Raw genomic sequence first — 17,299 nt, 5'->3', positions numbered from 1 at the left:
CCACGGCTCCCGATCCGCCGGGTGAATAGGCTTCATCGGTTGCAGTTGGACGGGTCCTGTCCGGGAGCCTGCGGGTCCCAGCGCAGCCAGGAGGCTGGAACCGGGGGCCCGGCGGAAAGCGCCGTCCGTCGCCTGCCGCCCGCGAGGGCTGGTGTAGTTCCCGGGCCGCAGAGAAGAAGGTGCGCGCCGGAACGTGGCCGCAGCGCTTATCGCTAAAGCAAGTATTTAACCTCAGTACGAGGGCCCCTTGGAGGCAGGAGAGGAGAGCGGGGATTTGTGGGAGCTCTGCTTGCATTCCCCAGGCACAGCTGGCAGGAGTTAGTAGTTACCCAGCTTTCTCTGTCCCATGCCCGGATTCTCAATCCTGAGCTAAAGGCAGACGGGAAAAGCCTGGGAGGGAAAGCTGCCGGGGGTGGATAGTGAGAATTAGGGAGAGCCGAGAGTCAGTGAGGAAGGAAGACTGAACCAGGAAAGAACGAGTGGACTCGGTCTCTGTCCTCTCTCCCATGAGATCAGGACCTGCTTTTCTACTTCTTCTCAGTGTCAGCCACGTGCTTTGAGTGATGCCAAACTTGTTCATATTACAAACGGATGGGCTTTCCGTATCTCAAGTAAAAATCTGTAAAATCAAGTTAGTTCTCTTGCCCTGGCCAGTTCGGCTCAGTGGATGGAGTGTTGGCCTGCGGACTGAAGAGTCCCGGGTTCGATTCTGGTTAGGGGCACATGCCCGGGTTGCGGGCTAGATCCCCAGTGGGGGGCGTGCGGGTGGCAGTCAATGGGTTGTTCTCTCTCATTATTGATGCTTCTATCTCTCTCTCCCTCTCCCTTCCTCTCTGAAATCAATAAAAATATTTTTTTAATCAAGTTCTCGTCATCTCCGCTGCTACATTTGCATTAGTCATTCACCTAGATTTCTCCCAAGATAAATGCTGATAAATTAACAGATCAATCATGTATGTAAGAAGGTTAATTTAAACATTTCTTTATATAAAGAAAATGTAATACAACTTTATATACACACAGGGAGCTATTTTCCCCCTAATTCAGAGTTAGGTGGTTCTCTTAGTTCTAAGAGTATTTCAAGAAGTTGCAATAATAGTAATTACTCTGTGCTAAACGCTTTTCTAAGTACTTTATAAATCTAAATGCATTTAATACTTAAACAGCTCAGGTGAGCAAGTCTCATAGTACACCGAATTGTGTCTTCTCTTTTTTTTTTTTAAACTGTTTTTATTGATATTAGAGAGAGGAAGGGAGAGAAACATGGATCAGCTGCCTCCTGAGGATGGAACCCAAAACACAGGCCTGTGCCCTGACCTGAATAGAACCAGTGAACTAACTAGGAGCATGGGACTAGCCAAATACGCCCCCCCCCCCCCCCCCCCCCCCCCCCCGCCAGGGCTTGCTTTCTCTGTCTCAGGAGTTTCCTAATATTTGTTTGATCTCAATCATGATAGGCTTAATGGTTTTGAATAGAGGTCAAATGAATTGTCAAGGGCAGTGTGCTCAGACTCAGGTTTCATTATCTGAAATACTATCTTTAATGTTAATAAGGTTATCTTTGAAATACGAAATTTGTTTTTCTTTGCTTGGCCTTTACATTGGATGGTACCCACAATCCAGGTATGTGCCTTGACTGGGAATTGAACCAACAGCTTTTCAGTATAGCTACACTGGCCAGAGAGCTGTGCTGCAAGAATTTTAAAAACATGCAATTTAGTCAGAGGCACTGACCTCTTCTCCAAGATTGTCATATAAAAAGATAACAGCAGCCATTACAACAATAGCCGTCTGGTGTGAGTGAAGCACAATTATACCTGCTCTGGCCTGGTAGCTCAGTCGGTTGCAGCATCATCCCAATATGCCAAGGTTGTGAGTTTGATTCCTGGTCAGGGCACATATAAGGATCAACCAATCCTATATAATAAAAGGCTAATATGCAAATTGTCCCCTTGACTGGGAGTTCAACCGGGAGATCGACCAGGGGGCGGGGCCGGCAAATGGCCCGCAGCCCCTCCCCCCGGCCAGCCCAGCCTGATCGGGGCAGGCTGGCCGGACCCCACCTGTGCACCAATTCATGCCTCTAGTAAATTCATAAATAAGCAGAACAAATTGATATTTCTCACCTTCCCTCTCTCTAAAATCAATAAATTAAAAATATATATTTTAAGTCACAAAAGTCAACTTTAAAAATTATACCTATTTTTTTGTCAGATCGGCAAAATATATATATTTTTGGGGTGCTGCAGAATTTTAGTAATTGGAGTATGTGTGCCATGAGATGAAAAAGGTTGAAATCACTGCCCTGCATTATAAACTCTAAAAGAATCTTAACTGGTATATAAGGCCCATGCCAGTCTAGGCCCTCTCACTCTTCAGTTCAGTTAGAACTCAGACAACACTAAATTACTAATGGTTCACTGAAAACATCAAGCATTTTCAAGCATCTGGTTTTATACTGTTGTTTGTAGCTAGACACTCCCCCATTTCCCATGTAGCGTCATCTGAAGCTTTCCTTCCTCCATTGTTGACTCCCCTCACTTCTCTAGACAGTTATTTCCACAGTGGCTAAATTGTGTGTGTGCGCACACGTGTGTGTTTAGGAGCTATTGTGTATGTCTAATATATTAGTTTTTAAGGATATAGGAAATGTATTTTCATCTCTTTCCAACATTCAACTTAATATTTGTTGAATGAGTAAGTACATGTCCATGCCTTCAAAAACTCATGAAGAGACTGATATGTGTTATACTCTAGAAAAGTAATTGCAAATTGCACATGATAACATAACAGAGGAATGGGTGTAGTCGGAAAATAAGATCAACTCTATTTTGGATTCAGAAAAGGCTGTCAGGATGGGGGATTATGAGTATGTACAGAAACTGGGACAATGAAGATGTGCTCAATATTTAATTAAAGGTACCACTTCGTTGACACACTTAGGAGAGATGGAGAAGTAGAGGGAACCCTAGGTTTCTGACTTGAGTGAGTAGGGGTGGATGGTGATGGCATAATTAAGATATGAAATGCGAGAGAAGAAACAGGTTTAACTCGTGAAAAGAACTACTGTTTTGTTGCTTATACTTCATATAGGTGGCTTACATCATACTAATGAATTTCTATTAAAAAAAACATAAGATGCTAATAACTTTGAATTTTTAAGTCAGGCTAATTGAACAGTGATTCGTAAAACTAGTTTTTCATATTCCAACTGTACATACTACCTAAAGAAATTGAAATAGTTGGTTTATATTTAGGTTATATCAGTACTTTCAGGATTAGCCAAATAAAAAATTGCATGTTGAGCAAGTCAACCTTCCTAAAGTTGGTCCATATCTGTTTCAAACTTCCTAAAGGCAAATATTGAAATATGAAAAGCAGCTAACGGTATGAAATTATAGAATTGTAAGTATCTTACCTAATAATAGACAAATATGTAAATTGACCGTGCCTCCGCTATGCCACCAGCCAATCAGGAGTGGTATGCAAATTAACCCAACAAAGATGGCAGTTAATTTGCATATGCAGGTGCCGAGTGACGGGGGCAGGACGCTTGCGTCCTCACCATGGAGACGATGCAGGCGTTCTGCCCCACCTCCGGTCTCTCAGGGCCTCTGGGCAGTGTGGGAAGGCAGGGCCGGAGCGGAAAGAGGGGGTTCCGGGGCCTGAGGGGAAAGGGGCTAGGCTGGAGTGGAAAGGTGGTGCCAGCAGCCAGGGAAAGGAAAGCCCATTCTAGCACGAATCTTTGTGCATCGGGCTTCTAGAAGCAACTGTAAAATACTATGAATTGCTGAATTTAATCATTTGTTCCTCTTTGAGTATAAAAGTGATTTACTATGCAGTTATCTACACTAATAAAAGAGTAAGATGCAAGGTGACCGTACCTTTGCGACGCCCACCAGCCAATCAGGAGTGAGTATGCAAATTAACCCAACAAAGATGGTGGGTTAATTTGCATATGCAGGCACCAATCGGCTGGGGGTGGGGCAGGATGCTTGAGTCATAGCCATGGCAACGATGCAGACGTTCCCCACTGCCCCAGCTGCTCCAGGCCTCTGGGCAGCATGGGAAGGTGGAAAGGCGGCTCTGGACCAGATTGAAAAGGCGGCTCTGGCCGGAGTGAAGGCAGTGCTGGCAGCCAGGGGAAGGAAGGCCCATTCTTGCATGAATCTTTGTGCATCGGGACTCTAGTATATTTATATAATTGAAATTTTCACTAGATAATAGCACATTTAAGTTTTTAAAATAATAAAAGTTGGTGGGGTCTTTTGCCTTCTGATTCAGGTACAAAGAATAGAATTTGAGAACAAGAATAAATAGTAAACATACCAGTCTATCTTTTGAAATGCTAACTACTACTTAAAGTCGTTCAATTAATGCCATTTAACTTTAAAAGTGCCAGTCACACCAGTGATAAATAGAATTATTTCAATCAAATTTCCTGATTTATCATTGCCAAAAATTAAAAAGAACATGAAAAGTTATAACCTGATATACCATAAAAAAGATTTTGTAATTTTCAACATCTTGATTATTTATTAATTTGGACAGAAAATGTTACTATAATGAGTTAAGTATAGAATTTGAAACTGTTAGTGTTTGACATGAACAAGCATAATCTGTACAGAACATAAGTATCATAATTTCCCAAAGTGCTAAAACTATCAGTGACTTATAAATAGAGGCAGAATTTTGTAATATCCTATTTGATACTATGAAAAGAAGCTAAAAAGACTTCAAAGCCCACTGGCCTGATGAAAAATGTGTGTTCTTGGCAATTGAAATTGTTAGAATGATAGGAATTCATCTAATGAAAATACCTCTTCTCTATGTAAACTGATTGTGGTTTTCTGTTGTGTGTGTTTTTGTTTTTTTTCAGATTTGAAACAAAATGTGTTCGTGAAGAATGACTGCATACAAACCGCAATATGTCAAGAAAGAAAAAAGATCCAATAGAACTGTTTCATTCTGGGCAGCTGGTAAAAGTCTCTGCCCCAATGGTTCGATATTCAAAGTAAGTATTGTTAAATGGTGATTTCCTTTTTATGCTCTGACTTTTTAAAAGTAAGACCAGTTCACCACATGGCATCTTCCAACACTTAGCTTTTGGATCATGATCAAGGCTTGAGTCCTGGTGTTACCACTTGCCTAGTATGTGTGTGGCCCTGAGTAAACAGTTAACCTCTCCAAGTTCCTACTGGCTGGCGTTGCTCAGTTGGTTGAGCGCCCTCCCATGCACCAAGAGGTTGCTGGTTTGATTCCAGTCAGGGCACATGCCCAGGTTTCGGGCTTAACCCCAGTAGGAGGCATGCAGGAGGCAGTCAATGTTTCTCCCTCTTATCCATGTTTCTCTCTCCCTTCCTCTCTCAGTAAAAACATTTTTTTAAAACAATAGTGCTTATAACTCCTACCTATAACAATATAATGGATATTAAGTAAATATAAGCATTTCTGCACAGGTTTTTGTGTGAACATAAGTTTTTATTTATCTAGAACAATAGATGTGGTAGTTATATGTTTAATTTCTTTAAGAAACTGTCAAACTTTTCTAGAGTGGCTATATTGTTTTATGCTCCCACCAACAATGTATGAGGAATCTGGTTCCTCCTCCTCCTCCTCTTCACCAACTTTTCATAATGTCACTGTTTTATTATTTTAGCCTTTCTCATAGGTTTGCAGTGATATCTCATTGTGATTTTGATTTCCATTTCCTGTGTGGCTGATGACATTGAACATCTTTTCATGTGCTTACTTGCCATTTGTATATTATTGAAGAAATGTTTCTCTATGTCTTTGGCTAATATTCTAATTGGATTGTTTACTTTTTTATTACTGAGTTGTTGTCTTTAATTTTCCAATTGTGACAAAATACAAACTTAAAATTTACCATTTTAAACATTTTTAAGTGTATGGTTCAGTTCAGAATAAGTAAATTCACATTGTTGTACATCAGTCTCTTTTCATCTTACAAAACTGAAATTCTATACCCATTAAACAATAAATGCCACATTCCCTGTTTCCCCCAGCTTCTGGCAACCACCATTCTTTCTCCCTTTATGAATTTGACTAGTCTATATATTTCATATAAGTGGAATTGTACCATATTTGTCTTTTTGAGACTAGCTTATTTCACTTAGCATAATATCAAGGTTCATGCATGTTGTAGCATCCTATATAATAAAAGCCTAATATACTGAGTGTCCAGTAGTCCGTTCAACCAATCAAAGAGTAATATGCTAATGATATGCTAAGGCCACTCAACTGCTCGCTATAACATGCACTGACCACCAGGGGGCAGACAGTTAACCGGTTGCCCAATCGCTATGACGTGCACTGACCACCAGGGGGCAGACGCTCCGACCAGTAGGTTAGCTTGCTGCTGGGGTCCGGCCGATGGGGACTGAGCAAGATTGGGGACTGAGCGAGACAGGCCGGACACCCACTGGAGCTCTCCCGCGGTCCCTTCCCAGCTGGCCAACCTCCCGCATCCCTCCCCAGCCCCGGTGTGCACCGATGGGGTCCTTCAGCCTGGCCTGCACCCTCTCGCAATCCAGGACCCCTCGAGGGATGTCAGAGAGCCGGTTTCGGCTCGATCCTGCAGGCCAGGCCGAAGGACCCCACTGGTGCATGAATTAATGCACCAGGCCTCTAGTATATCAGAATTTCCTTTTTAAGGCTGACTGATATTTCATTGTACATATATACCACATTTTGTTTATTCATTTATTAATTGATGACCACTTGATTGCTTCCATCTTTTGGCTATTGGGAATAATGCTGCTATCAACCTGGATGTGTAAATATCTCTTTGAGACCCTGCTTTCATTTATTTTGGGCATATGCCCAGAAGTAGAATTGCAGGATCATATGATAATTCCATTTTTAGTTTTTTGAGAAAACTCCATATTGTTTTTCATAGCAACTATGCCATTTTACATTCTCATCTGCCATGCACAAGAGAGAAACATCGATGTGAGAGTGCACCATGGATCACTGCCTCCTGCACGACCCCTGCCATGGATCAAACCCCCAACCAAGGCATGTGCCCTTGACCCAAAATTGAACCATCAATCTCCTGGTGCAAGGGACAACACCCAACCAACTGAGCCACACTAGCCAGGGCTTTTATTTGTTTGTTATTATAGCCATCCTAATGGATATGAAGTGGTATCCACTGTGGTTTTGATTTGTATTTCTCTAGCAATGTTGAGCTTCTTTTCATGTGCTTTTACCTATTTGTGTATCTTCTCTGGAGAAATGTTTATTCAAGTCCTTTGCCCATTTTTGAATCAGGTTGTTTGTCCTTTTGTTGTTGTGTTTTTGTTTACTATTGAGTTTTGAGAGTTCTCTATGTATTCTAGGTACTACTCATCAGATTTATGGTTTGCAAATATCTTCTCCAGTATACAGCTTATCTTTTCATCCTCTTAATGAACTGTCTTTTGCAGAGTCTAATTTATCAGTTTTTTTCTTTTGTAAATTGTGCTTTTGGTGTGAAGTGTAAGAAATCTTTGTGTAGCTCTGGATTCTACAGATTTTCTCCTATTTTTTTTTTTCTGTACAAGTCTTCTAGCTTTATGTTTTACACTTAAGTCCACAATCAATTTTGAGTTATTTTTTTGTAACTGTGAGGCTTAGGTTGAGGTTCTTTTTTTTTCTTTTTTTTTTTTTTACTGTGGATGTCTAATTACTTCAGCACCATTTATTGAAAAGGCTATTTTTCCACTATTGAATTACTTTTACATTTTGTCAAAAATTTGTTGGGAGTATTTGTATGGCTCTTTATCTGGATTCTTTATTCTGTTCCATTAACCTATGTGTGTATTCCTCCACCAATACCATACTATAGCTAGCGATATATATTAAATCTTGAAATCAGGTAGACTGAATCTTCTACTTTATTTTTATTTTTCAAAATTGTTTTAGCTATTCTAGGTCATTTGCTGTCCTAAGTAAATTTTATGATGATGTTGTCTGTATATACAAAATATCTTGCTGAATTTTCACAAGAATTACATCAAATATTCATATCAACTTGGAGAGAATCAAGTTCCTTATTGTGCTAAATCACCCAACTCATGAACACAGTTTGTCAAGATTTATTTAGATCGTACTTGATTTCTTTCATCACTTTTGTGTAGTTTTCAGCATGTAAGTTCTATATGTGTCTATACCCAATTATTTCTCTCCTTTTGAGTGATTGTAAATAGTATTATACTTTTAATTTTGGTGTTCATGTGTTAATTGCTTGTATAAAGATATAAAATTGATTTTGTATGTTAATCTTATATCCTGCAATTTGAACTCACTTTTTGTTCTAGGAGGGTTTTTTGATAAATTCTTTGTGATTATCTATGTAAACAATTATGTCATCTGCAAATAGGGACAGTTTTCTTTCTTCCTTTCTATTATACGCCTTTGATCATGCCTTATTACAGTGACTAGAAGTTCCAGCACTGTTAAATAAGAATGAAAGCAGACATCTTTGAATAAGATGAAAGCAGACATCTTTGCCTTGTTCTTAATCTAGGGGGAAAGTAATCTATCTTTTACCTGTTAGTATAATGTTAGCTGTAGGACTTTTTGTGGGTGCTCTTTATCAAGTTAAGAAAGATCCCCTCTTTTCCTGTTTTTCTGAGAGTGCTTTTTATCATGAATGAGTATTATTTTGTCTAATGTTTTCTCTGCATTAATATAATCATGATTTTTTTTCCATTGGCCTATTAATATGGTACATTATATTGATTCTGAGTATTGAACCTTCTGTTTTAACTGTTGTTTTTCTGACATCACTACAGCAGGGCAAAGATGAGGCACCACCTCATTACAGTCAGGTGGAGGTAGAAGTCCGCGTTCCCCATTTAGTCTCCTTTGACACTCTGAGGGCAAAGGGCTCCTCATTACTGCTGAGCAGGGGGGAGAGTTCCAGGTCCGCATAGAGTGGGTGACCTGGTACCTACTGGGTAGTGATGAAAGTCCTGGTTCTGATCTAAGCATGCTCTGATACTACTCCCTGTGGGGAGGGAGGAGGGTGCCTCACTACTGCTGGGTAGGTGTGGAAGTCCATACTCCCCATGAGGTCTCCACGGATACCACTGAAGGCACCTTGTTACTTGCCAGCAAGGATTAAAGGCCCAGCTACCTACCTGGCCTTTTCTGATACTACCTTGGAGGGGTGTTGGAGAACCTTGTCACAGCCTTGGGAAGGTAGAAACCTAGGCTCCCCACTCAACCTTTGTGGAGGGGAAACCACAGTTGTCTCTTCTTGGTATTTGGCTGGAGTTGAGCTGCTATTATGTCCAGTTTTCTGTCTTGCGAGGCTGACCCTTTCCTGGCTGTTTGGCTAGGCTAGGGAGAGCAGACTTTCGTTGAGGCTCTTTTGTTTGCACATGTTGGTATTTCCAAGTTGCCAGCTTCTTCAGCTCCAAGGGTGGGATATTTGAGGAAAACCCAAGAAACTCACCATTGTTATTCCTCAGGTCCTGAGGTCAATAGCTTGTCTGTTTTCTTCTCTCCACCTTTGAGAAATTTTTTTTTTTTTTTTTACATATAAAATCCAGGGTTTTTAGTTATACTAAGCAGGAAGTCCAGGGGAAAGTACATCTCCATCTTCCAATACATAGACCTTTCCTCTAATAAATATTTAATAGTTAACTAAATTAAACTTGGATGTACATATGATTGGGGTGATTTCTAAACGCCTAATTAAAGTTTTATCCCTTAACAGGTTAGCTTTTAGAACACTAGTAAGAAAGTACAATTGTGATCTGTGCTACACACCAATGATAGTGGCTGCTGATTTTGTCAGATCTGAAAAAGCCAGAGACAGTGAATTTACCACAAACCAAGGTATGTGAAATTCAGAGTTTGTTGACTTGGTAAAGCTTAAAAATCCCAATTCAGAGATTTTATTTTTGAATCTTTTAGTATTTAATGTCTCTTAATAAGTCTTTGTAAAATATGTTTTTACTGAGTGTCTTCAAACTGGATGGTATACAAAATACTAAGCCTTCCTTAGGGCCCGTGTTCTCTCACCTAGACTATTAAATTAGATTCCTATCTCACTGCCCCCACTCTTGTCCCAATCTAATCTATCCTCCAAACAACCCAAAGTGACCTTTCTAAAATGTAAATTTGATCACTTCTCTTAGACCTCTTTTTTGCCTAAAGCAGTGATTCTCAGAGTGTGATTCCCCAGACCAGCAAGGTAAGCTGCATCTGGAAACTTATTAGAAATGAACATTCACAGCCTCCACTCCAGGCCTACTGAATCAGAAACTCTGGGTATGCAGTCCAGACCCGTTTTAAAAAGCCTTCTGGATGATTCTAAGCTTGCTAAAGATTGAGAACTACTGGCCCAAGGAGTAAAATTCTAGCACCTGTGAATAATATGTAACATTCTTCATGATCTAGCCTCTGAATACATCCTCAGCTTTATCTTCTATTAGTTTTTTTCCAGAGCCCACTGACTTTATTACTCACAAATGCTAAGTTATTTTAAGGCCCATGCTCTATTCTCTCATACTTCTCTACCTAGATTCTCCTTCCCAGCCATGCTTATCCCTTATATCCCTATTTCTCTGGCAAACAACAGTTTATGCTTCTTAATCTAGCTCTGGGATTTTGTGGCTAAAGTACTTTCCTAATCACCCTCCACTCGTATTATTTATTTGAAGCACAGTCTTTAAATGTTGCACTTAATCCTACTGTGTTATAATTTCCTCTTCGAATGCCTGTGTTTCCTCCTGGACTGTGGGCTCCCTGAGACCTGGAACTATTTCTTACTGATTCGTATCCTCATTTTCTAGCACAGTGTTGAAAATATATTAGACCCATAAATGTTAAACTGAAATTCTATAACTCTCTTGAGTTACAAAGGGGGAAGCACCCTACATCCTCAGGAAAAGGCAAATTTTCTGATCCCAGGATAATACTGTAAATTAGTGGAACTAGGGTGATACCCAGAAATCTGCATTTTTGGCAAACAACCAGCAAATCTCACACAGGTAGTCTCAAAAAGTCTTTAGAAAAATTAAAATACATCTATCCAGAGTTTTAACACTAAACCAAAGATGAAAAAAGAAATTTGTCCTTTAAAACCTAGGAAAGTTCTGATATATTTGGCTGTATTCAAATTTAAACTTTTATATGTAAGAAAATAGCACAAATATACTCAAAAAACAAATTAAAATTGGGAAAATGTTTATGATCCTATCTAATAAAGAGGGAATATGCTAATTGACCCTCACACTGTCACAAAGATGGTGGTTCCCACAGCCAATAAGGAGGGAATATGCCCCCCCGTCAAAGATGGTGGCGCCCACAGCCAATAAGGAGGGAATATGCTAGTTGACTTCCCCACCCTCAAAGATGGCGGCGCCCAGTCCCCTCAGCCCCGCTGGGGGTCAGGCATGCAGCAAGGCCAGGCCCGCCCCACGTGCCTGCCTCCAGAGTCCCCCAGTCCCTGCAGTCCCCCAGCCACCCAGGGCCGGCCCGAGTTGCAGGCAAGCCTCAGATGGTGGCTACCCAGCTGCCCAGGGCCACCAGAGGCTCAGGGTAACCAGGGCCAGCCAAGGCTTGCACTGCCAGCAGTGGCAGCAGCAGAGGTGTGATGGGGCGTCACCTTCCCCTGATCGCCGGGTTGCCTCCTGCCCCTGAGGGCTCCCAGACTGTTAAAGGGGGCAGGCTGGGCTGAGGGACCCCCACCTCCAGTGCATGAATTTTTATGCACCAGGCCTCTAGTATTTTTATATTTATGATAGAACTAATTTCATTGTTTTATTAAAAAGTAAATAATAAAAAGGAATAACTAAAAGAAAAATTGTGCATATAAAAATGTACAAAGAATATGGAAAGCCCAGAAAGAAAAATATACACACTATTGGATATACAACATAGGATAAGTTACAAGAAAACAAGAATTTAATCCATATTGGTATGTATCTATGTTGGTGTTGGAACTCAGTTCCTTCATCCTGTTCCACTATGCCAACTGTTGGGTCTGAGCCCCTCTGCCAGGGACTGGACCCCCTTGAACACCAGGTATTCAGTGACAGAGAACCCATGAGAAGTTGTGGGTATATATGAGAGTCTTTATTGTGGGAGCCAGTGGCCAAGTAGCCATTGCTAACAAGGAGCCACTAAACAAAACAGTTCTTCAAAGCAAAATTCCATACAGTAGCTGCACACCAGCTAGGTAACAGTACATCTTTCCCACACAGCAGCAGCAGCCTCTGTACCTACAGCCATTATCTGAGCAGCCGCACGCTGCTTAGACAAAAGAGGCTTCTTGCCAAAGAGTGACCTCAGTCTTTTGAGTTATAGAAGGGCACGCTTGTGCAGTGTACATACAGATTACTGTGGCCTTGTTCTTGCACCTGTGTATAGCATCTTAGCCTTGAACACTTGATCAAGATTCCCACACTCAGAATGGCCTTGAACATCCGGTGTACTCTGAATAGGCCCACCACACTCTAATTGACTTTGAGCATCTGAATAGGGTCCCCACAGTTGGTAAATTGTTTTGAAAGAAATTTTTGTAATGTTTATCAAATGTTAGATGCTTTTCCAAAAGTTACACACCTAGGAATTTACCCTCTGAATGTACTAACAAAAGCATGTGAGAGTATCCTCATCACATTGTTTGCAATAGCCACAAAGGAAAAACAATCTAGAAGTACACTATGTGGTTCATCTATATACAGTGGAATATGCCACTGAAAAGAAAATAAGTCTGAGTACAGCTCCCAGACACATCAGGTTAAAAAATAAATAAAAGCATTATAGCAATGTACATAGAATGTTCACAATGGTTAAAAATTTACAGGTACACATAAAATTGTTCTGGAATACAATAACTAATTCTCAACTTTGGAAAGGGGTCTGTTTGTCAACAGTGTTGTACTTTTCATTTTATCAAACCTTACATTTGAATTTGAACTAAATGTGAATTGCTTTTTATTTAGAATGTTTAAAATTATTTTAATGCCCTCTTGTTTGAACAGATACTTCTTAGGCTAAAAATAGTTATTTTATATTGGTATCTCGTGTGTGTGTGTGTGTGTGTGTGTGTTTGTGAATTTTAATGTTGAGCTATTCGTTTTATCAGGTGATTGCCCATTGATTGTTCAGTTTGCTGCTAATGATGCAAGACTTTTATCTGATGCTGCTCGTATAGTCTGTCCTTTTGCGAATGGAATAGACATTAACTGTGGTTGTCCTCAGAGGTAAAGCTCAAAAGAAGTTGGAAGAATTTTCAAAAAGATTAGAAAAAAACTATGTGAACATGGTAAACTATCTTTCTAGTTTTCCAGTAATTAAAAAGTAAGGAAAATAGAGTTAAAGCACTTGGTCTCTAACTAAGAATTAAAAATAAGGAAAGATTATTTAGGAACATACATGCAGAGATATTTTCTGATGGCTGAAACAATGTATAGACCCTTGACAGCTGTTTTATCTTACCTCACCACTAAAATTTTTTTAAAGTATGGATCTGCCTTGAACCTCATCCATAAGTAGTTATATGAGACACTGATGTTTATAGCAAATTCTAAAATGTATTCTTACTGTCATGTCAGACATACGTGCTCTAGAAACTATGATTCTATGATTTGGGAGCTCACCACTTATTTTCTCCTAATTAATTTCCTTTATAAGAATACCTTCTTATAATTACCTTTCTTTCCCCTATACCACAATTATTTGGTTGATTCTAAATAACTTGTGTATTTGTAGGATGTACTTAATTTGACAATATCCCTATGTTTCTGACACTGTACTAGATTATCTGACAATAATTCAAAATGTGTCCAAATAATAAAATCAAGGTTTTAAATACAGTATAATCCAAATCAGATTAGACATATTTGTATACTCATTAGGAGAGTTAAATAAGCTATTTAGTGGTGTTGGAATGCTATAAGCCAAACTTATCTCTTACTATTAAGACTAATAAAACCTCTTATTATGTATAATAAACATCAAATTTGGAATTTAAAAAATCTGAAATAATTGAAATTAATTACAAGTACTTAAATCTGTTTTGGTTGGATGGATAGTAATTTAATTTTCTGACTTGCCAATGAAAACCATTTCCTCTAAGTACTTTTTGATCTGGGAACCTGTTTTCCTAATCTTAAATTGGTCCTCTTAGAAATGTTGGGTATATGAATTGTAAAAATCTGATTCCATTCAAGATTGCTAGATAGAGAAATAGTAGATGCACTTATAGTGCCTTTAGAAATGTATCTTCTTTTTCAACTACAGTTTATTTGTTGTTGTGTTTGCTTCATAAAGGTGGGCAATGGCTGACGGTTATGGAGCTTGCTTAATAAATAAGCCAGAGCTTGTTCAAGATATGGTGAAACAAGTAAGAAATCAAGTGGAAAATCCCAGATTTTCAGTATCTATTAAAATAAGGTAAAAATATTTTAATCTGTTGACAGATAGTTCTTTACCTAGGAAATAAAAGAATATTCCTTCTGTTTGGGCCTACAGGGTTGTCTGTCCTTAACCTATAGGTGGTGTATAGAAATGTTGAAACAAGATATTTAGTAAATGGATATATACAGTATTTAAAACTTTCCTCAAAAAGAAACCCTTAACTTTTTCTATGTACTACTTAATTAATGCTAAGATACATTCCTGAGTACCTAGAGTAGAAAATAGGAATGGTGTTTGCACTAAAATTTCACAATGAAAAGAAAATAAACCAGGAATCAGTTTTTTGGTGACAGGTTAAAAACATATTTCAAGATAAATGAGTATTATATTCTCCCACTTGGGAAATGGGCATACACAAGCAAATATTAAGAAAGCATCTTTCAATTCACGTGTGTAGTATTTGGATGACATTTTCAGTTTCGTAAGCCAAAGGGGAGGAGCACTAGGTAAGATAAAACTTGTCATCCTATTGTTGCCAGTAGTGAAATAGCTACATTTGAAATCTTAAATTGGAACTGATCTCTGAGCAAAAAAACCTTACTGATAGTGGCATATAGTGATAATATGATGTAGAAAAACTACATAAGGTTTTATATGAAATATTACTATATTTAGTTATTAATTTTAGCATTGATTGGTGTGCTATAAAAAGATGGCTATAACTTTGAAATTATAGGATCCATGATGACCTTGCAAGAACTGTGGATCTTTGTCGAAAGGCTGAAGCAACGGGAGTTTCCTGGATTACAGTCCATGGAAGAACCGTTGAAGAAAGACATCAGCCAGTTCACTATGAAGCCATTAAAATAATTAAGGAAAATATGTCTATACCTGTTATTGCTAATGGAGATATCAGAAGCTTAAAAGAAGCAGAAAATGTGTGCCATATTACTGGTACAGATGGTAAGAAATAAGTACTTGAATTTTTGTCTTTTAACTAGCAAAATAAGTGGGGGTAGGAGAATAATGTTAATGTTTTCATTATTTGTCTTTAAATTGGAACTCTATTTTCCTCTTGTGTTGGTTTAAGCTAAGCAACTTATTTAAATGATGTTAACTCTTCTACTTAGAAACAGTAGATTAGTTGAGGTAAATTCATTCTTTTTACTGCCACCATCATATCCAATGAAAGACTAGTTAAGAATCTTACAGATAGCCTATTAGTAAAATAGAACACCTATACTAGAATTGAGAGTGAGCCAACACAAGAGTAGTCATAGGAACCAAAAGAACCCCAGACTTCTATGCAGTTTCCTTATCCCCTTAAATTACTGGCAGACCAAGGCCTGTGATACCTATTGCTAGGTGGGAGAATGCAGATAAAACTTAACTTCAAGCAAGCCCAATTTATGACAGTTTGGATTTACCCTTAACAGAAAGCCTAAAGATTAATTGCTTAATGTAGAAGTTTTAATAAAATAAAAAATATCTCTAACTACCTTTAAACTTACAAAAAGAACTATAAAAAAAATGTATTATAATTGAATTACACAGACTAATATTGGTATTGTGAAACCTTGTAATATACTTTATTTTTTAATATTCTCAGTTTGTTTGAGTGTGACCTTGTAACTATGAGTTCTTAATATGTGGATAAATGTTCTATGCTTTAATTTGTAGGTGTGATGGTTGCAAGAGGACTCTTAGCAAACCCAGCCATGTTTGCTGGATATGAGGAAACCCCCCTGAAATGTATCTGGGATTGGGTTGACCTTGCTCTTGAACTTGGAACTCCTTATATGTGTTTCCATCAACATTTAATGTACATGATGGAAAAGATAACTTCAAGGCAAGAAAAAAGAGTATTTAATGCTTTGTCAAGCACATCAGCAGTCTTAGATTACCTTACAGACCATTATGGGATTTGATTGGACTTCCTAAATTGTTTTATATGTACTTTAAAGGAATTGTGTTTTTAACATTTTTAAATAATTTTTTTATTTTAATACTAAAAGTATGACTCACATAGTATCTGTAAGTTAACATGAAGTATGTTTTTAATCAGAAAAAGTGCAGAGAAATGACAAAACAAATGCCAACCTCTGTAAAATGAAAAGGAACAAGACATTCTTTATAGAATTGCATTCAGGGCTTAGATTAAAAGTTCAAATTGAAAAATCAAAGTGCTACTTCCTAATTCATGCATTACACACCTCGGTATTTGTTTTAAATAGTATGTGGCTGAATTTAATTAGATGTTGTTTCTATAATTTAACACTTAAGTTTCCATGAAATTCTTTCAATGACACCCAATCATAACAGTAAAAAGAAAAAAGAACCCCCCAAAAATGAGGATAGTGTAAGGATCCTCTGGGACATCTTTAAGCATATCAACATTTATATCATGGGGGCGCCAAAAAGGAGAGAGCAAGAAATTGAAAACTTATTTGAAAAAATAATGGCAGAAAACTTCCCTTACCTGGTGAAGGAAATAGACATATAAGCCCAGGAAGTACAGAGTCCCAAACAAGATGAACCCAAAGAGGCCCACACCAAGACACATCATAATTGAAATGCAAAAGGTTAAAGACAAAGATAATCTTAAAAGCAGCAAGAGAAAAGCAGTTACGTGCAAGGGAGCTCCCATAAGGTTGTCTCAATGGAAACTGCAGGTCAGAAGAGATTGGCAAGAAATATTCAAAGTAATGTAAAGCAAGGACCTACAACCAAGATTACCCAGCAAAGTTATTATTCAGACTCAAAGGACAGATAAAGAACTTCTCAGACAAGAAAAAGCTAAGAAAAGGACTTTATCACCACCAAACCAGTATTACATGAAATGTTAAAGTGTCTTTAAGAAGAAGGAAAAATACAGGATGTCCCCCAAAAAATGTATACACACTTTAACAACTGATAG

At 38.5% G+C, this 17,299-nt stretch overlaps 1 protein-coding gene across 3 annotated transcripts; it reads left to right on the top strand.

Moving 5' to 3' along the window:
- Positions 1–7: 7 nt before the first annotated feature.
- On the top strand, positions 8–16,705 carry DUS4L (dihydrouridine synthase 4 like). 3 transcript variants are annotated; one of them, XM_080663918.1, is made up of 7 exons: positions 8–179; positions 4,880–5,014; positions 9,728–9,849; positions 13,109–13,226; positions 14,296–14,418; positions 15,119–15,345; positions 16,063–16,705. In XM_080663918.1, the coding sequence occupies exons 2-7, from the start codon at positions 4,929–4,931 to the stop codon at positions 16,308–16,310; spliced, it is 924 nt and encodes a 307-aa protein (XP_080520044.1). In that variant the 5' UTR covers positions 8–179; positions 4,880–4,928; the 3' UTR covers positions 16,311–16,705. The 3 variants fall into 3 exon arrangements, with proteins under 3 accessions (XP_080520044.1, XP_080520043.1, XP_080520045.1); XM_080663917.1 differs by having other exon boundaries at positions 12–217; XM_080663919.1 differs by lacking the exon at positions 8–179 and adding an exon at positions 3,344–3,405.
- Positions 16,706–17,299: the final 594 nt, after the last annotated feature.

This window comes from Plecotus auritus, assembly GCF_963455305.1.
Source record: "Plecotus auritus genome assembly, chromosome: 4".
Classification (NCBI taxonomy): Eukaryota; Metazoa; Chordata; class Mammalia; order Chiroptera; family Vespertilionidae; genus Plecotus; species Plecotus auritus.
The sequence above is the reverse complement of the archived record's forward strand: the minus strand, read 5'-3'. Positions and strand labels throughout refer to the sequence as shown.